Raw genomic sequence first — 24,767 nt, 5'->3', positions numbered from 1 at the left:
ATCTACATTCTAAGAAGCGGTCACAAATAGCATGCTGTTTTTTTAGGTTCTGTGCGGGATATTGATGAAATGTTAGGGCTAGTCCACACGGGGAGATAGCGACGCGTTTGCGGTCGCGGCGACAAAGCGCCGCGACAGTCGCCGCGACCGGCGCAGGGCGACAGTTTTGTATGGGCGCCTATGTAAAAACGCCTGTGCTAACCACACGAGGCGATGCGCTTTTCAACAGTCGCCTGAAAATGCCTCGCCAGGCTTTTTCAGGCGACTGTTGAAAAGCGCATCGCCTCGTGTGGTTAGCACAGGCGTTTTTACATAGGTGCCCATACAAAACTGTCGCCTGCGCTGGTCGCGGCGACTGTCGCGGCGCTTTGTCGCCGCGACCGCAAACGCGTCGCTATCTCCCCGTGTGGACTAGCCCTTAACTTGCTATGCAGGAAGTGTTTTCAAAACCAGGTCCAAATTAAACATACATTCCTTGCTCCCCAATAGGCTAGCATGGCCATTATCTGTAGCACACCAGAATTAAATCAGGCATGGGATCCGTTATCTGGAAAACGGTTATCCAGAAAGCTCAGAATTATGGGAAGGTCAAATTCCATAGACCCCATTTAATCAAATAATTAAAATGTTAAAGAATGATTTCCTCTCTGTAGTACTAAAACAGTACCTTATTACTGAACCCAACTAAGATATAATGTTTCCTTTTTAAAGGGAAAACAAACCTATTGGGTTTATTTAATGTTGAAATGATTTTTTAGTAGATTTAAGGTATAGAGATCCGAAAGACCCCCTATCTGGAAAACTCCCAGTCCCGAGCATTGCAGATAACAGGTCCTATACCTGTATATATTGTATACAGTATAAGGGCCCAGTGACAAATCGCTTCTTCTTCGGGCGACTAATCTCCCCGAAGTGCCTTTCCGCCGGCTAATAAAACTCCAGCGTAGTGGCACTCGACTCGCTTCAGCTTTCTGAAGTCTCCCTGAAGTTTCCTCGTGAGGCAACTTTGGCGATTGCGGCAAAGAAGCGTTCTGAGTGCCATCTCGCTGGCAATTTACATTCTAGCCGGCGAGAAGGCAGTTTGGGAATATTATTTACCCGAAGAAGAAGTGATTTGTCGCTGAGGCGACTAATTCCCGAAATAGCAGCGTGTGTCTCTGCCCTAAGACGTGTAAACAACTGGAGGCCTACGGCTAGATTTGGCTCTTCTTCCTGGAAGGACACCACCATTTTATTAGAGTCCAAATTACAGTGACTCTGCAAAAAATCTAATATAACCCTACAATAGAAGTGTTAAGCACACGTTACTGCACGTTATGGACAGACTCAACAATCACATGGACTTTGGTCAAACTTTGCTGGAATTCCTCATCATATTGCACCGATACCCTTCAGAAGAGACAGTCGCTTTGTTTGCAGAGAGTTAGTCATGCAGATAACACACCTTATCTAGTTTCCAAACATAACGCAGGGTTTTTCCCAGATGTACATCTTTAATGTAAGAACCTCAATAACCCTCAACCCCTTATGACCAAGAATAAAAGACAACAGAAAGTACTAAAATGTGCTATTTTTTCTATGTATAGTAAATTATTAAAGTGCTATTTACTAGAAATGTTCCTTTATTTATGCCCACCATCATGCCTAATACAGAGGCCTCATAGGATAAGTGCTCCAGCTGGGGCTTTACAGTACATACAGTTTACAATACAGTTTACAGTACATACAGTTTACAGTACATACAGATTACAGTGTATAGTGTTTACAGAACATACAGTTTACAGTACATACTTTACAGTGCATACAGTTTACAGTACATACAGTTTACAGTACATACAGTTTACAGAACATACAGTTTACAGAACATACAGTTTACAGTACATACAGTTTACAGTACATACAGTTTACAGAACATACAGTTTACAGAACATACAGTTTACAGTACATACAGTTTGAGCTGGCCCATAGCCCTTCTGAGTGTGCCATAGGTCTTACTGGATGATAATGTTTCCTCTTTTTATCCCATTCACACCAATTAAGAGTAAGACCTCTATAAATATTCTAGAGATGGTTCTTAGGGGGTTATGGGAAAAATGTTCATGCCTTGTTGTAGATTCCCTCCCTTATCTCAAGGTTTCTGGCCATAACCTAATCATCACTGTGCAGTCTCCCTGTATTTTATTGAACTATTGGGCATCCGCCTGACGTGAGCTGTTTAGATAAACAAAAATTCTTAGCAAGTCTAACACATATTTTTCAGATTGAATAAGCACATTCTATTGCTCATGCCAAGGATACATTACGAAACAAATTAAGTCCATTAGTGATAGAATCATATTAAAAAAATCAAGGTTAGTAAGTCATTTAAATGATCTCAAGGTTCCCTGAAATCTAACATTTAATCAGCCTATCTCTGAAAGCCACTTCTATATATTTATGATTAAAAATTTTCCCAGCCAATGATTTATTAACTTCCCTGTTCTGTTGTCTTTTTTTGTACATAATTCATTGTACCCTTTCTGCAATATAACGTCTCCCACGATGCAAGTTGGGTGTCATCAACCACCACTGGAGGACTTTGGAACAGAAGGGCTTAATTGACTTTCAAATAAAACTACACGTTTTTAACCACACTTAAATGTAAATTAAGAGGAACAGAGTGGCCCCATATTTACTTGGCTTTACTATTACCATAGTCATATTAGTGGCCCATGCTGAATCCATGGCTCGATGTGGTCCTTGCCCAGGTCTCAAAGGCCTATGACTAAGGGCAGGCCCGGACTGGCAATCTGTGGGTTCTGGCAAATGCCAGAGGGGCTGCTATAAGGTGCCATAGAAAATCAGTATTTAGTGGGCTGGTGGGGTCTGTTTGGGCTTCTGTGTGGGCTGATTGGGCCTCTGTGTACCTGAAATGCCAGGGCCTGTTTTGACTCTCAGTCCAGCCCTGACTAAGGGGCCCATTCACCAAGCTTGAGTGAAGGATTCGAAGTAAAAAAACTTCGAATTTCGAAGTGTTTTTTTGGCTACTTCGAACCTTCGACTACGACTTAGAATCGAAGGATTCGAACTAAAAATCGTTCGAATATTCGATAGTCGAAGTACTGTCTCTTTAAGAAAAAACTTCGACCCCCTAGTTCGCCACCTAAAAGCTACCGAACCCAATGTTAGCCTATGGGGAAGGTCCCCATAGGCTTGGCTAAGTTTTTTTGGTCGAAGGATAATCCTTCGATCGTTGGATTAAAATCCTTCGATCGTTGGATTAAAATCCTTCGACTCTTTCGATTCAAAGGATTTAATCGTTCGATCGAACGATTATTCCTTCGATCGCTCGAAGGAATTCGCAAACTATTTGCGCAACTATTCGCAAACTATTTGCGCAAAAATCCTTCGACTTCGATATTCGAAGTCGAAGGATTTTAACTCCCAGTCGAATATCGAGGGTTAATTAACCCTCGATATTCGACCCTTGATTAATTTGCCCCTAAGTGTTGTTAACACGAAATGCTTAAGGCTGTCTCTGTACTGGGTACTGAATAAATGGACATTGATTTTACTCTTCTGCCTTTTGATGGGCTGCTCATGGAGTACCTGCTTGAAACTTATACGGTTGAATCAGGTTTATCTATTCCCAAATTACATTTTGTTAGCAAACTTTTGAGCAAAATTATCATGGACACTGAGCAAGCACACAACTCATTAAACAGCAAATAATTCAGCTAACCCAGAAACTCAGTAGCATGTTCAATAAGGCATGTAATATGCACACAAGGTCACTGAAAACCGAATGAGAAGTAGCAGTAACATCAGAGTGACATATAGAGCATTGTATCCTTCTGACATCAATAAAATTGTAAAGTAAATTAGTAGAATCTTATCAAATTAGGTTGAATTCAACTAGGTTACCTGATCGGATATGTGAAGAAGGCCTGGGTCCAGATCAAAATCTACCACTAGACAGCTCTCATTTTGGTTGGAAAAAGGGTAGGACTTGGATAAAGTGGGTGAGGACTGTAGTGAATAAGAGCATGAGTTGGCATGTGCCTAATCTGGACAGACCACATTGTATGCACCTTCCCCTGTGAGCCCCCGTGACTTGAATGGATTCTGATCTGAAACAAGTCTTGGTCATTAGTACCCGCCCTTTGGGGCAGAGCCACCTGTTTGGCTGTAAGAGCAGTTCTTTGTTTTTCTGTGATGTGGAACGTTGTATTCAGTGATACCCAGGATCTGTCTTTGTATAACGGCAAAGGGAGTTACTGTATATAGCCCATATCAGCAAGATGTACCTTGTTAAATGCAAAATGCTAATGTTATTTCAACTGACCTATTAACGCTATCTTAACATAAGTTACTCTAGGTAACAGCAATGAGGCAAAACTGCCCATGGTTCTACAAATAGCCCTTAATCATTTCAATGCCAAGACCTTTTGTTTGCCTCCACTGTTTCCCATCAGTAAAAAAAAATATTTTCCAAGGCTGCTGTAGCATCTCCCCGCCCCCAAGCAGTTTACTAAGCAGAAATTCCCCGATTAGAGGTTGTTTTATACAATAAATCCTGACTGAGGTCAAGTGGTTTAATCACAGACACATAAGAGGATTATTATGGAACTAAACTCCTCATATTTTGCTTCATGCAGTTACTGATCATGTACATGTTCAAAACACAGGAAGAAAAGTCACCGTCCCCTGTACACACATGTAAATAAAATACATTTAATATTTTAAAATTAAAGGAACAGTAACACCAAAAAACAAAAGTGTTTGCACTGCAGAAGGCTTTCCATTGGAGAAGTTATATTCTGTATGCATTTACAGTATATTAGTTGATCTCTTTTAGGTGAAGCCCAGCCTCCCTATACCTGTATTTACCTGTATTTTCCACCTCACATCTTGATCTGCAATTATTATTATTAGATAGGCTGGATCCATTCAGTTGCTGTTAGTGACTCATTTTGTGCTACTGCCAAAGCACAAATGATGTGAAAAGCCCTTTATAATGTCTGTATATTCTATTAAAGCTATGTTTCTTTGAAAGGGCTAAAGTGCCATTGCTAATTTATTTTCTTCCTTCAATGAACCATAAGTTGAATCAGAGCAATTTGTGATTTAATTCTGGATATGAATAGGAGAAATGCTCAGGGGCAGCTGAACTAAGCTGATCATGGTTGATATAAGCATAACAAATGAACGGAAGGAGTCTATTGCTTCTAATAATGTAGGGTGTAGAGCAGTGATCCCCAACTAGGGTTGCCACCCGGCCGGGTATTTTACCGGCCTAGCCAGTATTACAAATTTACCGGCAATGTAGCTGCTGGTAAATTTGTAATACGCTAAAAAAGAGCCCTTGGCCTGCCCCCATTCCCCTGGAACTTAACTTTTCTTTTGCTTCTTTTAGTGTCCGTGGCGTGGCCCCGCCCCTTTTGACGGCACGACCCGCCCATTTTGAAATCACGACCCGCCCCTTTGTGTCCCCGCCCCCCACCAGCCAATAAAGAATTTTAGAAAAGGTGGCAAACCTATCCCCAACCAGTAGCTCATGAGTAACATGCTGCTCTCCAAGCCCTTGGATGTTGCTCCCAGTGGCCTCAAATTGAATTCCAGGCTTGGAGAAGTTTTGGTTGTATAAAAACCAGATGTACTGCCAAACAGAGTGTCAATGTAGGCTGACAATCCACATAGGGGCTACCAAATGGCCAATCACAGCACTTATTTGGAACCCCAAGAACATTTTTCATGCTAGTGTTGCTCCCCAACTCCTTTTACTTCTGAATGTTGCTCACGGGTTCAAAAGGTTGGGGATCCAAAGGGGTAATGTTCCTGTCCTGTAAAAAGAGTGTAACTGGATGCAATCCAGGTTTCTATTGGCTCCCCTCCTGTATGTGTGTGTAAATGTAGCTCATGCAAAACTTTCTTTAAGTGGGACAGAGGTGTGGTGTGATATAAATGGCACAGGCTAATTATTTCACAGATGGATAACATAATACTTACTTTACTTACATAGTATTGCACCATAGATCCTTGCAACCACCGTCTAATACCCTGACCCTCAGATTCTGGCTGGTGTATCAGTTGTAATGTTACCGGCTATAGCGGTGTTGCACCTGTAGACTCAAACAAACCCTGCCCCTTGCTGCATGGTGTCCACCGTAATTATGTTATTGTGAGAGTTTCTAGAGCACATACATTTGTGTAGGTCATTAAGCTGAAAGACTGGTTCCCAAATTGCAAATGTCATAGAAGCCAATGTCAAAAATGTTATTGCCATAGATCAAAGAGAAACCTGCAGTACAAAAAAAACCTCACTCCAGCGATACATAAAGACTTAACAGAAAAGTTAAGAAAAAAAAATGTCAGAAATCCATATCCAAAGAATAACAAAAGAACCTTAATGATAGGTGTCACCAAACACAAACCCAAGGGGAAAATTCCCTAACCGGCGAAAATTCGCCAGCGTCGGCTTCAGGTGTAAATTCGCTAGGACAACGCCAATTCCCTAAAGTGCGAAGTTGCGTCCAGGGCGCGGAACGTTGGTGAATTTCGCAAGAGTTACTTCGGCAATCAAAGTGAAGATGCGCTAGCGTTCCCTAATTTGCATACAGCGGGAAATTATAAAGTTATATAAAGTTATAAAGTGGCAACCCTAGCTCCTATCAAGTGGCGTAACTACAGCCTAGCAGATCCTGCTTCAGGTGCCCCAAAATGTATTTCTCAGGTGGGCCTAGTGGAGGTTTGCTGCACCACTGTCCCTATTAGGGTCTATTGTGTACAATATGTTTTCAGTTTTAATTTAAATTATTCAGTTTTAATTTAAATTATTTGTTGACTGAGCGATATTAACAAACTAGTCTGAAAAGTGGTGTTATTTTCCACTTTTTCCTTTCCTGCCCCTAATTTTCATATATTTTTTCAAATTAGGATTCGAGATTCAGTTCGGTATTCGGCCGAATCTTTCACCAAGGATTCAGAGATTCTGCCGAATCCCAAATTTGGTGCATCCCTATAACAAACTAGTCTTTACTGAAAAGGCATTATTAATGGACTATTAACACCAAAACCATTGCTAACTTTTATTGCTCTACCAGTTATTCCAATCCAGCAGTCCTTAAAAAATATATTATAGGAGGCACAGTTGTTATAGTATTGCTATAGCCTTCCTACTGACTCAGACCCACTCAGAATGTGCACAAAACATGGAACCCACAAGAGCTTCAAAATCATATTGTAAGGAAAATAATTCTATGTCATAAAATGAGGAAACATTTCTAGAATTGTATAAGTGTGAATGTCATAACAGTAACATTCATTTTCTGATATTATTGGCCTTTGTGGACTTAACTGGGAGAATCAGTTTGGCCTGCAAAAGACTTCCATATGAAGGAGGCCACATCTGGGGGATACAGAGTTTCCTCTTTCCTCAATTAATCCCCCGTATAGACGCTTTGTTAATAACCATCCACTCATCAAACGCAAGGGCTGGAACGCACGATTTGTTATTAACCACACGGTCAGGGCACTTCCGCTTTGTTACAAAACATGTGTCAGATTGAATGAGTGCTCCCAGTCGAATCAGCTCCCAACTATAGTAGATCAGTTACATTTCTGTAAACAAACAGGGGGTTTTAGGGAAATAAGATTTCAGGGAAATGGAACATAAACTACAAAGACCTTTAACTCCTGATCTCTTCTGTTCTGTAGCATGAATATTTGTAAATATCCTTCACTACTCACATACAGTAAAGCCTGCAGACGTTGCTATGAATGACCATTCCACAGCGCAGCTCTTATTAACCATGTCATACTACCAGCTAGAGAATTAATATGGGCAATTTCTAGAAGCAATAAAAGTATACAGAATATAAAACTACAGAATATAGAAACAAGTCCATAAAAGCATAAATAAGAACTTTGGCATTTTGATTATATTCTCCTTCCTCTAAGCCATTTCCTACAGATATTAACAAGATGAGCAGATGAAATATATCGGCTTATCAAAGCTAGAAGTCATAAAGCAACAGACTCTGTCCTATAAAAAGTCTAGAAATGTATTGCCATATCTACAGTCGTATGTCTCCTCCATCACACTGCAGGGCATGGTTATACATGGTCAAACAAAGGCAAATCTAAGGATATTATACTAGGAATACCCTTTAAAGGAGATCTTTTGCGTTTTGCAACACAAAAAGGGTCATTTTAAAAAGGGTGGAAAATGCTGCAGTATGGGTAAAAAACATGGCAATGTACAGATTGTACAATATGGGGGTAATTTATTAAGCTCCAAATTTATTTCAGTATTTGTAAGATAAAATTCTGAGCAACTCCGAATTTACCTTATTTTTTCATTCAAAAAAATAGGTTCAGGCAAACTTCGGACCTTTGCCCGAAAATTCCTAAGTTTTCAGACTTTTCCACAAAAACCATAAAGTTTTTGGACTTTGTGGCCCAAAATCCCCGAAATCATCGGATATCCGTACTGACAGCAGCGCAGACACTGGGACCTTCCCCATTGACTAATACAGGACCTCGAGAGCTTTGAGATGCTGGGTTTCTGAGTTTTCATACCATTGGACTTTAATAAATAACGAAAAATTAGATTATTTTTTTTTGTAAGGTCTGAAAAATCTGAATTTTTCGTATTTCAGATATTCGGAGCTTAATAAATCACCCCCTATATGTACGTTGTCCAATAATGTTTTGAGCTTCTTTACTAGGCCAAGGCACCCCAGACCTTTAGCAGATCTTTTCTTCTGATGATGGTCCTATGAGTTTCTGTATCTGCTGTCACGTGCCTAAGCCTAGGGACCAACTCTCAATATACAGTATACATATTTTCATTAAATGGCAGCTCCGAGACCAGGGCATTCTGCAACTAAATAATCAATCCTGAAGAATTAGCTCTTGGAACAGACAAGCCTCATTATCCCCAAAGCTTAGCTTTTTGGTAGCTGCCCAGAATACACAGACCATGTGTAGTATGACTGACACTGAAAAGAAGGCCTAACAAGATCCAAAATGGCATAGTCCTATGAACAACTTTGAAGACTAAGACTTTTGCACCTCTCCAGTGTCGGACTGGAGAAGGAGTCATTTTTTGTGGTTGAGCTGTTGCCTCAAAATTAGACTCCAGGTTTAGATTTCTCATTTAAAACCACAAAATAAACTTTACAGGCCATTTTATCGCTGTTCCTACTCCCAAACTTTGGTAAAAATGGTTGGCACTGACACAAATGAGGCACAGAGCATAACTCATATATAATAGAAGGGCTGACTGATACTGCTGGACGAGGCCCACATAAATAATACAAAGCTGTTCCCTTGCTCTTCAGCCTACCAAGAGAGAATTCCAGCTGCTTCCCTTTCATGCAAGGCTGAAGATGGTCACACACACAATATTTAATCATTAAAGATCAGGCCATTTTGCAAACACACAGAGCAATAAAACCGACAGCAAATTCATCAGTGATATAAATGTTTCGCCTACAGATACAGAGCTGTCAACCACCCCTCCATCCGAATTTATCAGGAGTTACCAGAATGTGAGGTCTATCCCCTGAACTCCAATCACTCTAACACATTCCCCAGATTTGACAACCCTAAACGATTTTACACGAAAATCAGGTGTGCGTACATTCATTTCAGTGACATCAGCTGGAGCAATGTGCAGCGCAATTTCTTTGATTCAGGAATACTTGTGCACATGTGTGTGATGTCACATCCACTGACGTCACATCCACTGACATCACAAACCCGGGACAGCCACGAGTGGTCCGACTGCTGTCTTGAAGTTGGGGTGAAGCAATGTCAAGTGACACTAAATCAGTCCACCAGACTGTGTAAGTCACAGAGGCTGGGGCCATATCGGCTCCCTACAAGTGCCAAGGATGTGTCTTATTAAAGGACTCATTTAGTGTTCTAATCAGTGGAAAACCAAAATGTTCCAGCTTTAATGATGAGAACTGGCTGATCGGATGTGTGCATTACAATACCCTGATAAATCAGAGATCAGGATTAGCAAACAATATTGATAGAATGTACTGACAAAATTAGGGTTACCACCTGCCTGGTGTCGACCCAAACAACCAGGTTTAAGATTAGTGAAAATTTCTGTTGGTTTTTGGAGTATGGAGGTATCCAGAGTACCCCATACAAACACAGGTTTGAACATTGCAAGGCAGTAGTGTTAACCACTGAGCCACCCCTTTATGCTGCCCTATAACATTTTGCAGGGTTTCTACTTAATAGTAAAAAGAGGGATCCCTTTATACCACGCTCTCTTGCTGGCACTAGGAAGCCACGCCTGGCATTGATTTGGTTATAAGTGGGTCCTCTGAGAAAAAGGTTAAAGGGGTGGTTCACCTTTAAGGTAACTTTTAGTATGTTGTAGAATGGCAAGTTCTAATCAAGTTTTCAATTGGTTTTCATTGTTTATTATTTATAGTTTTTTTTAAATATTTTGCCTTTTTTCATCTGACTCTTTGCAACTTTCAAATGGGCGTTGCTGACCCCTTCTAAAAAACAAATGCTCTGTAAGGCTACAAATGTATTTTTAGTGCTAATTTTTATTACTCATCTTTCTATTCAGGCCTCTCCTATTAATATTTCAGTCTCTCATTCAAATCAATGCATGGTTGCTAGGGAAATTTGGACCCTAGCTACCAGATTGCTTAAAATGCAAACTGAAGAGCTGCTGAATAAAAAGCTAAATAACTCAAAAACCTTAAATAATAAAAAACAATTGCAAATTGTCTCAGAATATCACTCTACTTCATACTAAACGTTATCTCAAATGTGAACCACCCCTTTAAAAACCAGTGCTACTTGCAGTGCCAGATTAAGGCCCTCGTTCAAAGCAGGGGTGCCCAAAAGATCGGGATCTACCAGTAGACCTTTAGCTGGTGATCAGTAGATCTCAAGACACTGTCAACAAACAACTTGTCTATATCACTCTCCTGTTTTATTCTTTTTGTTCAGATATTTATCATATCATAATAATAATACATTATAAATTCTTAAATATAGCAATATAACTTTTCCCATAAATCAATATAATATTTAAGTAATGCAAACAAGCTGGATACAGGTTGGCAATGGCATTGGAGGGGGGTAGGGCCATTGTGCACCAAGAACCAGAGGAGGATCGGTGAGCGAGTGGGTCAGGAGCGTACATGCATGGTGCCGGGTCAAGGAAAACTGGGAAGGTTTCCCCATGATTGACACGGCGATCGGCGTCATAGCTGCGCCCCTCTACGGCACGTCCCGCGCCTCAACATCACAGCACCACCCTCCAAATCACGACCCTGCCCCTCCCCACTGATAGGAAAGGTGGCGACCCTATGTGGGACCTATTACCCAGAATGCTTGGCACCTGGATTTTTCAGGTAATTGCTTCTACTAGAAAATCATGTAAACATTAAGGGGCAGATTTATCAAAGGTCGAGGTGAATTTTCGAATGAAAAAAATTCGAATTTCAAGCTATTTTTTGTCTACTTCGACTAGGGAATAGTCCAAATTCGAATATCTAAATTTATCATGTACGGTCTCTTTTTTTAAAGGAGAAATGAGATAAATAGTAATGTGAACACATATTTATACTTGATAAAGGACCAAAACGTTGGATGCAGAATGAAGTAAAATAAAATGAACGCAGAGTAAAACACAGAACTGGTAAAGTTTCTAAAAAATAGCAGATAAATACAGTATAAATTCCTTAATATGAAACAGTGGTTGATGGATGCCCATGGGTCAAGTTGTAGGACTGATCAACCAGTAGGAAAGTCGCTTGAATGTTAAAGTTGTCACGTGCAGCTAAAACATTTTCATTTTCACTGAACCAATGACTCAATCCATTAGCAAATCAGATGGCTCAGAAGTATATTGGACCAGTTAGCCAGTTAAATTCTTCTATTACAGCTAGGGATGCACCGAATCCAGGATTCGGTCCGGGATTCGGCCAGGATTCGGCCTTTTTCAGCAATATTCGGATTCGGCCGAATCCTTCTGCCCAGCCAAACCGAATCCGAATCCTAATTTACATATGCAAATTAGGGGCGGGGAGGGAAATTGCGTGACTTTTTGTCAGATAACAAGGAAGTAAAAAATATTTTCCCCTTCCCACCCCTAATTTGCATATGCAAATTAGGGTTCGGATTCGGTTCGGTATTCGGCCGAATCCAAAAAAAGTGGATTCGGTGCATCCCTAATTACAGCAGATTTACTTAGAGAATGAGTTATTAAACCATTGGTGGTCAAAATTGACACACAATGGTAAAGTTTGGGCAGAAATGTGAGCGTAGTGCCAGCTATTGACAACCTGAATCTCCACGGCCATTAAAAAAAGCTGCCTGTGTCTCTGGTTAAATCCTGATACACACAAACACCATCTGGCACAGAAAATCAACTTTTCACTTAGTGCTTCTGCCCCGTTTCACAAGGGCTGCTGACTGATGGGTCTCTTTGGGCAGTCTCAAGATGAAATAAAAGAGACAGAGACAAAAATATATATATAAATTCATGAAATTGCGAAAATTCGCCAAAATGCACTGACGTCTATGGGTGACAAAATGCTTTATGACGTACAACAAATTTTTGACGCATTACAAACTTTTTCACCCATTAGAGTCTATGGGCGTCATTTTCTTGGCGAAAAATTTTGTTCATCGCTATTAGACATAGATAGTTGTTTAATAATATAATGCCAGTATGTGATCCGTTATCTGGAAGCCTCTGAATTAAGGGAAGTCCATCTCCCATGCACTCTATTTTAATCAAGAATGTAATTTTAATTTTTGAAAATGATATCCTTTGTCTCTGTGATAATAAAACAGTAAAAAAAAAAAATCTGATTGGCTTTAATTGATGTTTACACTATTTTTAGCAGACTTAAAGGGATACTGTCATTTTTTAAAATAAATTAGGTAATAGTGCTGCTCCAGCAGAATTCTGCACTGAAATCCATTTCTCAAAAGAGCAAACAGATTTTTTTTGTATTCAATTCTGAAATCTGACATGGGGCTAGACATATTGTCAATTTCCCAGCTGCCCCAAGTCATGTGACTTGTGCTCTGATAAACTTCAATCACTCTTTACTGCTGTACTGCAAGTTGGAGTGATATCACCCCCCTCCCTTTTCGGGGGGAAAAGGGAGGGGGGTGATATCACTCCAACTTGCAGTACAGCAGTAAAGATCAGCAGCCAAACAAAAGAACAATGGGAAGGTAACCAGATAACAGCTCCCTAACACAAGATAACAGCTGCCTGGTAGATCTAAGAACAACACTCAATAGTAAAATCCCATGTCCCACTGAGACACATTCAGTTACATTGAGAAGGAAAAACAGCAGCCTGCCAGAAAGCATTTCTCTCCTAAAGTGCATGACCAGGGGCAGCTGGGAAATTGACAAAATGTCTAGCCCCATGTCAGATTTCAAAATTGAATATAAAAAAATCTTAACTGATGACAGGATCCCTTTAAACTATGGAGGTCCAACATATGGAAAGATTCCTTATCCACAAAACCCCAGGTCCCAAGCATTCTGGATAACAGGTCCCATACCTGTATTTAAAGGAAAGTTTGCTGATAACAGTCTCTCTAATACCAATGATTTCCACGATCAACATGCATTTTGTACCTTTATAAATATACTCCCAAAAGAGGCCACGTCTGAGAAAGCAAACATAAGGCCAGGGGCATCAATCTTTCTACCACACTGAACTCCCCTGCAAGGCTAGAACCTGGAAAACATTAGTATTCTATTCCCGTGCTGTAAAACTGACAGGAGGTAGAATTTTTCTTTTCATAACAACCGTGTCCAGACCTACAGTATCGCCATCACAGCACAATATACTTTTATATTATCTGCAGAAATGCAAACGTGTATATTAATATCACTGCTCTAGGGATTTCCATAGACTCTGTAAGGAACATAGTTATGGATTTATGCCTATAAGGCCCTGCAATCTCAGCGATGCAAGATAATTATCTCATTACAATACACAAAAGCCATGAATATCTTGTAAATTATATCCTTATAAACGGTGAGTTCTGATGTCATCAGTTATAAATGGTGAGTTCTGATGTCATTTCTGTCACATGACTCACTGAAACGTGTGTATTATAATAAATAAAGTACCCCCAGTTGTAAAATATGAGGATATTAGAAGTTACCTCGGAGTTCCATGACCTGTGCTGTATCAAAATTGATTGCTGTTAACAGTACATGAATCCTTTAATATCTTGGAATTAAAATAATTAATGAATGTACATTGCAAAAGTGCTCAGAATATATGCCACATAAATTTTACATTCACTTGTTTTTAAGGTTTACTAATCCTTTAATCTCAGGACTCAGCAGGTAACCAGGTGGGTGGGGGTTAAATCAGGGTGACTCCCAAAACATGGGTGAGTTAACATGTCTATTTTAAAAAGTAATGTTATCCACCAGGCACACCTTGATGTTAAAATAGCCTATGATTAAGTGTTTATGACATGAAACGCGTAAGGCTGTGGACACAATAAACTCTTAACTTTGAATTTATCTACCTGGTGGAAGATTGCCTTGATTGAGTGCCTGCTCCAAGGTATACTCGGCTTGTCCGCTCCCTGTGCTGCGGGGGGTGGTGCACCTGGGCCTCTTCCCTTGTGTGGCGAGTTATCTTTTTGTACCTGCCGACCCTAAACTACAGATTTATTATCCCCTTGATGTTAGATCTGCCAGTCCACATAGGAGCTACCAAATAGCCAATCACAGCCCTTATTTGGCACCCAAGGGACTTTTTCATGCTTGTTTTGCTCCCCAACTCTTTTTACATTTGAAGAATGTTTTTTCAATTATTAGGCTAAGGCCACACTAGGCGATAGCGCCGCGATTTGACTCGCGGCGACTTTTCGCCGCGACTTTTAAGCCGCAATCGCTGGGGAAACTTTTGCGCTGGCGTCTATGGGGAATCGCGTAAAATCGCCAGCGTAAAAACACACGCGGCGATCTTTTCTCTACTGTCGCTCGAAATTGCCTCGTTAGGCGATTTCGAGCGACAATAGAAAAAAGATCGCCCCGTGTGTTTTTACGCTGGCGATTTTACGCGATTCCCCATAGACGCCAGCGCAAAAGTTTCCCCAGCGATTGCGGCTTAAAAGTCGCGGCGAAAAGTCGCCGCGAGTCAAATCGCGGCGCTATCGCCTAGTGTGGCCTTAGCCTTAGAGTTCCTTTTCTGCTATCTAGTTGTTGGGGTCAATGACCCCAGTAAACAAAAAAAAAATTACTGACTATAAAGGGCTCAATGCTATTTATTAAATCTTATCTTATTATTTTTTAATCTTATCTCTGTTTCCAAATCCTCTTCTATGAATCTTCCATAAAAACTTCCATACTGGTCGTGCATGTTACTAGGCCAAGTAAGCCCTAGCAACATGTTAACTTTAAGGTAAACTTTCACTCAGAGGAATAGACCCAATGTCCACCCCCCAGCAAACAATTTGGAGACTTAAAGTCACCAGGATAGCAAAATTTTTTTAACGGTTTAGTGAATATTAACAGTGCAATTTCCCCTTTAAAGGAGAACTAAAGCTTAACTAAAGAAGTAGGTAGAAATGTCGTACATGATGTTTTGTGCTTCTGTACCAGCCCAAGGCAACCACAGCCCTTTAGCAGTAAAGATCTGTGTCTCCAAAGATGCCCCAGTAGCTCCCCATCTTCTTTTCTGCTGATTCACTGCACATGCTCTGTGCTGCTGTCACTTACTGAGCTTAGGGACCCACTCACAATATACAGTACACATAGAATAGAAATGTCACAATATAAGGCTGATTAGTAATTAATACACATAATTACTACATGGCAGCACAGAAACCAGTGCAATTAGCATCAGAATTGAATAATCAGCAAACCTGTAGCATCAGCTTATATTACAGCCAGGGAAGCTCATTATCTGCTGGATAATTAGTGACGAGCCCTAAGCTTAGCTTCTCAACAGCCAATCAGAGCCCACTGAGCATGTGAGTGTCACAGACACTTTCCAAGATGGTGACCCCCTGTGACAAGTTTGAAGTCCTGGATCATTGCTGTTATTGACAAGCTGAAACATGGCATTTTTGGCCATATTAATTTTTAGGGTTTAGTTCTCCTTTAATAAGCTAGGGGCTATATTGTGTCAGTAAAGCAGGGAAACACAATGTGTTCAAACTTTCCATAACCTGCCAAATTTTGTAAAATAGACATGTGAATTAGGGGTGTGGCCATAAAATGGGTGTGGTCAAAAAATGTTTGCCGCGATTCGAACGCCAAATCTTATTGGCTTTCTTTCTATGTTCAGAATGTTGGGAGGTATGATATAAATCCCCCGGGGGGGGGGCAGTTAGGCTGGGGGGAGTCTAGGTGGGTGTGGGGGGTACGGGTCTTTTTGTTAAAAAGAGTTGAATTCTCCATTAAATAGTTACAATTGTTTATTTTATTTTCTTGAATTGTAACAAATGTATCAAAATGCACCTGCCACGTATTCTGGGCCAAAAGCCAATTATGTTTTAGAAACGTTGTATCTTTTTCTGGCAGCTCAGTGCAGGAGATCAAAGAGAAAGTCGGGACATTTCAATAACAATCCGGGACTGCGGGTTGAGCCGTCAAAATCTGGTCTGTCCAGCGAAAAATGGCACAGTTGGGAGGTCTGTAATATCTGCCTAATAGCATTGGGCAGGTTTGTTAGTGGGCCCTATACATGGGCCAATAAGTTGCTGACTTGGTCTAAAAGGCAACCTTTAGGCTTGTTAGACGTTTTGCTACTGGTTATCTGTTCCAATCCACCCTATCTTTGTGTGAGCACCGGCAGGCAAAGCTTCATCCCTTTAGCTCACAGAGGGGCAGATTTTTAGAGGGACAGTCCATCTTTTGACAGCTCAACCCGCAGTCCCTCGTTTGTAATGGAAAGTCCAGTTTTTCTCTGCGCTGAACAGCCAGAAAAAGAAACAAAGTTTCTAACATAATTGGCTTTTGGCAGAGAGCCCAGAACAGCTACAGCAGCAGATACGGTAAGATACTTTTTGTAATAATTTCGAGATAAGCAAATAAGTAATTGTAACAATATAAGATAACAGATTCCTAGGGAAACTTTAGACTCACAGCTTAAAGGGCAATTCACCTTCATTAGCAAAACTATAATAACTGGGGAAAAAAACACAGAAATATGTTCAAACTTTCATAACCTGCCAACATTGTAAAATAAATATGGTAATTATGGGGTTTGGTCACAAAAATGGACGTGGTCGAAAAATGTTTGGAGGTATGGTACAAGCAAGCAGAAAATAATGGAATCAGTTTAGGTGGGTGGGATGTTTATGCAAATTTGAGGCACCGAAACGCGTAAGCTAATTGATTACATTATATGCTGCCTGCTTGTACTCATGATAGGTCAACAGTCTAATCATACAGCAGGTCTATGGAGAGGAGTTGGCGAGGGCCACATTTATGCGCTAACGCGGTCCTTGATTTTCAAACCTTCTCTTTCTTACAGGGGCCAATAAACTACCTTCCCAGTCTGAAGGGGCCCAGCAGTCTGCTTATACTGGCCCCTGCAGGCCACCAATGCACCTCCGAAACCCAAGCTTTATTTGGTGCAACAGACTTGGGGAACATACTGAATGGGGATACTAGGAAACAATATGTTGCAGGTGGGACTCCATGCATTTATATATACAGTATACATAGATGTATATTCCTCGCAATATAAAAATTAAGAAAAACTATAGATCAGTAAGAGAATGGAGAGCTTGTTTGTGTTTTCCATTAGCAACTTTGCCCATAACACTCTGCACTAAGCAGTGTCGGACTGGCCCGGCGGGAAACCGGGAAAAAACCCGGTGGGCCCCGACCCTTAATGGGCCCCCGCCGGGCCAGACCCCTCTCCCGACCATTTTGTTAAAAAAAAAAAGATTTCTTTAGGCGCCGCGCTGCGCCATCTGCGCATGCGCGCAGCAACATACAGAGCTCTGAGCGGCGTCTCTCAAGAAGGAGCGTCGAAGCATGCTGTCACGAAGGTGTGCAGTGCGCATCACGGGAGGGGGTCGGGGGGGCCCTGGACAGTACTCCCGGTGGGCCCCGGGCCCCCCAGTCCGACCCTGGCACTAAGTGACTATTCCGGGCCAGTGTGTACTGGGCCACAGTTTTAGGCTCACCCAAAACTTTATTAATAGACATACAATGATACTGCTTATGGGCCAGTGCCCCATTGGGCCTCCTGGGCCCCCTTGAACTAGCAGGGTCAGTTTCTTCTACAGTTACACCCCTGAGTGGCAATGAAAACCTTATGTATTGGCCTTTACCACTATGCCCAGTAACAGGGATATTGTTCCATCCAGCTCTACAGCTACAGCCCGCAAGGTAAGTAACCCACAGATCATATATAATTAATATAATTAATCAGCCTCAACAGGCCCAGGGGAGAGGCTGCTCACATTCTCTATTCATTACGGCACAGGTCCCTGGATGTACACGCTGTGCCCCTGCACCATTTATTCCCAGGTAACTGTGGGAGAGGCAGTGATCTTGTGCCCAAGAGTTTTATATTATCAGGGGGTGTAGGGAAGGGTTAAACCATCGCAGCAGTAGAGGGATAATCAGTGACCGGCTCCTGCTGCACATTGTGCCCAGACAAACGCCGGCTTTAAGACAAGACCCTTTTAATGCAACAAACAATCTGCTTTTTCAACAAAGGGATTCTCAAGGCTGCACCGTGGACTCTGCACTGGAATGTTTCTCATACTCAGCACACAGATCGGGTACAACATGCAGGATACAAGTAGTAATTTGACTACAAACCTTGCTCCTGCTCCTCTGGTCTGCCAGGCTGGTTCCCCATGTTACTGGTTATTCCTCGGACACTGGCCGGTATCTCCACACCCTGCTCATGGTCACAATCCAAGTCACTTCTGTGCCAGACCTTCCTCTCTCAGTCTTTTTCTTTACACTCAAACAAAGTCAGATTCTTCCTACTTCTACCACTGGAACTGAGCCTGGGGATAGTGTCAGGGCAGCTGTGGACATCCCTCCTACCTAATTACAATACTGAGCACTGGAAGGCTGGGCTGTGCAGTTAATTAGCCGGCTGGCTGCTGCTGGAAGCAGGGAAAAAAAAAAGAATAGAGGTGACTTAACATGTGATGAGGGCCGCACAGAGGCAACTTGCAGGCATTGCAGGCAGAGAATGCGGCCGAGCTGCGCAGGAGCTTCAGCCACTCGCCACCATGAATGCGCTGACCAAACCCTTTGTATGCTGCCAGAAATCAACCACATGGTCACACTAGTGCCACTAAAATTGGGTATATATAAATATATATATAAATAGATAGGTCAATTCGATATGTTACTAATGTGCAGGACCGCCATCAGAAATCACAGGGCCCCATACGACAAAATTTCCTGGGCCCCCTGGGCTGCACCCACTGCAAGCCCCAACTACAGGTCCGCCCTCCCCACCCCACAGGTCTGCCCCCCCCCCCTACACAGTAAAAAAAACAAAAAAAAATATTGGTGGCTAGGGTTCCCACATCTTAATAAAAAATAAAAAGATATTGGTGGTCAGGGCCCCCCATAAAAAAAACATTTGTGGCTAGGGCCCCCCCATTAAAAAATATTGGTGGCTAGGACCTCACATGAGAAAAAAAATTGGTGGCCAAAATTGGTGGCCAGCCCCCCCCCCCCACACACACACATTATGAGAAAATTGGTGGCCAGGGCCCCTTAAACGCCCATGCCTTCCTGAAGTCAGCAGCTCTCAGAAAGATGGGGGGCCCGGCTAATCAAGTAAAGGTGGCCATACACGGGCCGATAAAAGCTGCCGACAGACCAAGTCGGCAGCTTATTGGCCCGTGTATGGGGGCCCCCGACGGGCTTCCCCGATCGAGATCTGGCCGAAAAGTCGGCCAGATCTCGATCGGATGGGGTTAAAAATCCCGTCGGATCGCGGCCGCATCTGTTCGTTGATGCGGTCCCGCGATCCGACAGCCCGTTTGGCGAACACTAGGATCCGATCGTTGGGCCCTAGGGCCCACGATCGGATCAGCCCGATATTGCCCACCTCAAGGTGGGCATATCGGAGGGAGATCCGCTCGTTTGGCGACATCGCTAAACGAGCGGATCTATCCGTGTATGGCCACCTTAAGTGTGGCGTTGCCGGCCCCCCTTACCCTCGGGCCCCCTACAATTCTCCCCTGTCCCCCCTGATGGCTGCCCTGCTAATGTGTGCCCTGCTGTGTTGTATAAATTCAATAATAAATTCTTGCTCACAATGCAGTTGGAGTCAAGTACTCTGCTTGTGAATTATAGTTAAAAGGGTGGTTCACCTTTATGTTAACATCTATAGGCAGATTTATCAAGGGTCGAATTGAAAATTAAAATTTCGAATTTGAATTTTCGATTTTTTGTTTTATGGCATATTCTTGGGAATTGTTAAAACTCAATTAGAGGTTTTTTTAAAAAAATTCAAATTAGATTTTTTAGATTTATCATACACTGGCTCTTACACACGGGTGTTTGTTTGTGCGCTCCCCTGCGATGCGCAGGATTAGACGCACTGAATTATTGTCAATGGGGCTGTATTTACACAGACGCATGTATGCGCCAACGCAGGTAAATTGCAACATGTTGCGTCCCAACCAGTGGCGGAACTACCGGGGGAGCAGGGGGTGCAATTGGGCCAGGGCCCTCACCCCCTCAGGGCCCCCCGGCAGCTTGCGCACTCCCGATTTCCGGCCAATTTCGGGTAAAAAAAATCAGGTACGGAGGGGGGCGGGGAACTTACTGCTCAACAATTCCGACTCAATACACTTTGTTAGCACTTTCAGCGAAGGCTTTCCTAACAGGCTACAGATAACTACAGTTCTCACAGTGACATCTGTTCCAGAACAATAAGCCTCTGTCATTATAAATCTAATAGGAATACCTTTCATCTAAACGACTGCTCGGCTTGGTACAGGGAACTCTCCTTGAATGACAACTGTAGTTACCTTCCATATAAAATATTCTGTATACTTTGATTTTTTTGGGGGGTCAAGATGAATATTCTCTGTGTAAATGCCCAGAGCAGAATATTTAAAAGGATTTAAGGTGCTGCAAACAAGAGAAGCTATGAATAAAAATGTGCACAGCACCTGGTGCAATTCTGGTAAAATTAGCTAAAACTGTTGTAGCTGCTAAACTCATGTAAATTATGTAAGTTTGTTTATGTTTATTTGTCTTAAAGGGATACTGTCATGGGAAAACATTTTTTTTCAAAATGAATCAGTTAATAGTGCTGCTCCAGCAGAATTATGCACTGAAATCCATTTTTCAAAAGAGCAAACAGATTTTTTTTATATTCAATTTTGAAATCTGACATGGGGCTTGACATATTGTCAATTTCCCAGCTGCCCCAAGTCATGTGACTTGTGCTCTCATAAACTTCAATCACTCTTTACTGCTGTACTTAGGGTTGCCACCCGGCCAAGGCTGGGGCCGGTATTACAAATTTACCAGCAATGTAGCTGCCGGTAAATTTGTAATACGATCAAAAGGAGCCCTCGGCCTGCCCCCAATCGCTTGCAACTTACCTTTTTTTGCCTCTTCTAGAGTCCACGGATCTCCGTCGTGTGGCCCCGCTCCTTTGACAACATGCCCCGCCCCTTTTGACGTCACACTCCGCCCATTTGAGGCCCCACCCCCAGCAGCCGGTAAAATTTTTTATAAAAGGTGGCAACCCTAGCTGTACTGCAAGTTGGAGTGATTATCACCCCCCTCCCTTTTCCCCCCCAGCAGCCAAACAAAAGAACAATGGGAAGGTAACCAGATAACAGCTCCCTAACACAATATAACAACTGCCTGGTAGATCTAAGAACAACACTCAATAGTAAAATCCAGGTCCCACTGAGACACATTCAGTTACATTGAGAAGGAAAAACAGCAGCCTGCCAGAAAGCATTTCTCTCCTAAAGTGCAGGCACAAGTCAAATGACTGGGGGCAGCTGGGAAATTGACAAAATGTCTATCTCCATGTCAGATTTTAAAATTGAATATAAAAAAATCTGTTTGCTCTTTTGAGAAATGGATTTCAGTGCAGAATTCTGCTGGAGTAACACTATTAACTGATGTGTTTTGAAAAAAACATATTTTCCGATGACAGGATCCCTTTAACTATGCTGTTCTCTTCCCATACATTTTGTCAGGGCCACTGATGTAATTTGGTGTAAATTTTTTCATTTGTATTAATGGCTGCACTGAATCCACTTTTTTCAGATGCAATAGAATATCAAATCTTTCACAAAGGATTTGGCTGAATTCCAAACCAAATCTAAATCCTAATGTTCCATATGGAAACTAGAGAAATTTTGAGAATAAAAAAAAAATCTTGCATGCGGAAGGAAATTGCCAAATTACCCTAGCAACCATGCATTGATATGAATAAGTTACTAGAATATGAATAGGAAAGGCCTGAATAGAAAGATGAGTAAAAGTAATAATACATTTGCAGCCTCAGGGTCGGACTGGGCTGACGGGACACCGGGAAAAAACCCGGTGAGCCCAGATCCGCACCCTGCACCTCTTTTCTTTCCCTGCCTAGCCAGATGGACGCGGCAGAAACACCGTGCACATCTGCGAGCTCTTGCGCATACGCGGCGGCAAAAACACTGTGTGCATGCTTGGGCTTGTCCGACCCGGGTAGCCGGTAATTAAAAAACTATAAAAATGAAGGCCAAATGAAAGGTTGATTAGAATTAGCCATTCTATAACCTACTAAAAGTAACTTAAAGGTGAACCACCCTTTAAAGTTTATTTTTTGATTTCAATTTAAATATGAGAATACATCTGTGGTGTTAGGGTCTCCAAGCAGTATAAAGGTTACTCACCACACGGGGGGGGCGGACAAACCAACGAAACTAATATGGAGCAGGCACTCAATAAGGCAAACTTCCACCAGGCAAATGTTCAAAAGTGAAGAAAGTTTATTGTGTCCACAGCCTGACGCGTTTCATGTCACAAACACTTAATCAGTTTAAATATACCCATTTATAAATATACTCCACAGTTATCAGTTCTTCTGTTCCCTTGAGAAGGGTGGTTCCTTAAGCCACAAAACACCTGACTACCAGGTCATATTTAAACTAACAGGCTTGTGTTCCAATAGGAACCAATAAAATAGAGGCTACACAAAAGGAAACTAATCTTGTGATTAACTGAGAAGTGATTTGTCCCTAGATAAAGGCATGGAAAAGCCTAAGGTAAAGTTCTAATCTCAGCAGACATCTCCCATTCTCAAATACTGTTCCTGGCCAGCAATGGGCACGTCCCTGCCAGATTCTTAGGGGCAGATTCACTAAGATTCGAAGTTGCCGCACTTCGCCGCACTTCGCCAGGCGTAGTTTCGCCAGCGCTCCGCAAATTCACTAAAATCCGAAGTTGCGCTCAGGGGTAGCGTAAGGTTGCGAAGTTGCGCTAGCGTTGATTCGCTATGTAAAGCGAAGTTACGCTACCGAAGGCTAATTTGCATACGGCGCCAAATTCAAATTTCAATGGAGGAATACGTATCAGCACTACAAATGCCAAGAAAACCTTCAAATCATCAAATAAAAGTTTTATTTTGCCCTACACATGTGCCCACTGTCTAGGTAAGTTGCCACGAGTTAGGAAATGTAGGGGGGAAGGAGGGGAGCCCCAAAAAATTTTTCGATCTTTTCCAGCCTATCACCCATAATGTAGAAAACACGCCAGCGTTTTTTGGGACTGAGAAATTTTTTTGACTTTTTTTGAAACAATCCCTATCTACTCTATTGCGCTTCGCCAGGTCTGAGGTGGCGAAGGAAGTCTAGCGTAAAAGGTAGCGTTCAGTACACTGCACAAGTTAGTGAATTTGCGTAGTTACGTCGCTAGCGAAAATTCGCCTGGCGTAAGGGTGCGAAGTAACACTAGCGAATCTACTCCAGCGTTCGTTAGTGAATTTGCGCAGTAACGAAAATGCCAAACGCTAGCGAATTAACGCTAGCGTTCGGCGCTTAGTGAATTTGCCCCTTAGTGAGGTTTTCAGCAGCTCAGGAACTGGACTTACATGGTCTCAGTTGGGAATCTAACACCTGCCATGGGGTGTGGATACAGTTCTAGGTGTGAGGGGTTACAAATGGATCTGGGTGTAACAACGACATAGTTTGGGTGCGGCTGTAAATGTCTAGATTTTTCAGCTGGGAATGTAGGAAAGTATTCATTTGCTGTGTCCTATTGGCTTGATGGGTCATTATTTGACTCCCTCTATCAGAACTGCGGGTGGGAACTGCCAGGAGGACCCTTTTTTTTCAGCCCCGGTGGGCCACCAATGCTCCAGTCCGACCCTGCCCATATGTCAGGATTAATTATATATGGATACAGCAGTTCTGCACGTTCTTAGACAAGAGAATACTTTCCAGGGCTTCACTAGTCACAACATTGCAACACAGGCTGAAGGGGTTAACTGGAGTGCTCCCAACCAAATGTTGCTCAGCAGATGCTTTACCCCTAAGTTCCTGGTTTGGACATATTTGTTCTGGTTTTGGCTGGTTTGAAATCGTTTATCTTTTAACACATTTCCTTTTTCCTCTTCTGAGCGTCTCTGACAGTTCAACTGGCGTTGATCCCTCTCGTCTCTGCATAAGGTCGTGCCCAAACCCAACACAAACTCTCGGCAGAAAATGCAATTTTATTTTAATCATCAAACTATTTCATGAGGGGTTTTCATCTGTCCAGGTGATCAAATACTGAGAAGCGATAAGTCTAAAGGCACTACA

General features: G+C 42.2%; 1 protein-coding gene across 6 annotated transcripts in view; it reads right to left on the bottom strand.

Annotated features, from left to right (window-relative positions):
* LOC108709183 (cytospin-B-like) overlaps window positions 1-24,767 on the bottom strand; it is a 167,372-nt gene that overhangs the window by 106,370 nt on the left and 36,235 nt on the right. The window contains exon 1 of one of the 6 annotated variants that reach the window (XM_018248803.2): window positions 18,802-19,108. The exons of the other annotated variants lie outside the window; for them this stretch is intronic. Within the exon in view, the coding sequence (XP_018104292.1) occupies window positions 18,802-18,841 (40 nt within the window). The 5' untranslated portion in view covers window positions 18,842-19,108. Of the gene's footprint in view, window positions 1-18,801; window positions 19,109-24,767 lie in introns of those variants that run through there. 6 annotated transcript variants of the gene reach the window in all.

The sequence above is a fragment of the Xenopus laevis genome, chromosome 2S (genome assembly GCF_017654675.1).
Source record: "Xenopus laevis strain J_2021 chromosome 2S, Xenopus_laevis_v10.1, whole genome shotgun sequence".
NCBI lineage: Eukaryota > Metazoa > Chordata > Amphibia > Anura > Pipidae > Xenopus > Xenopus laevis.
Note: the sequence above shows the minus strand (reverse complement) of the source record. Positions and strands in the feature narration are given on the sequence as shown.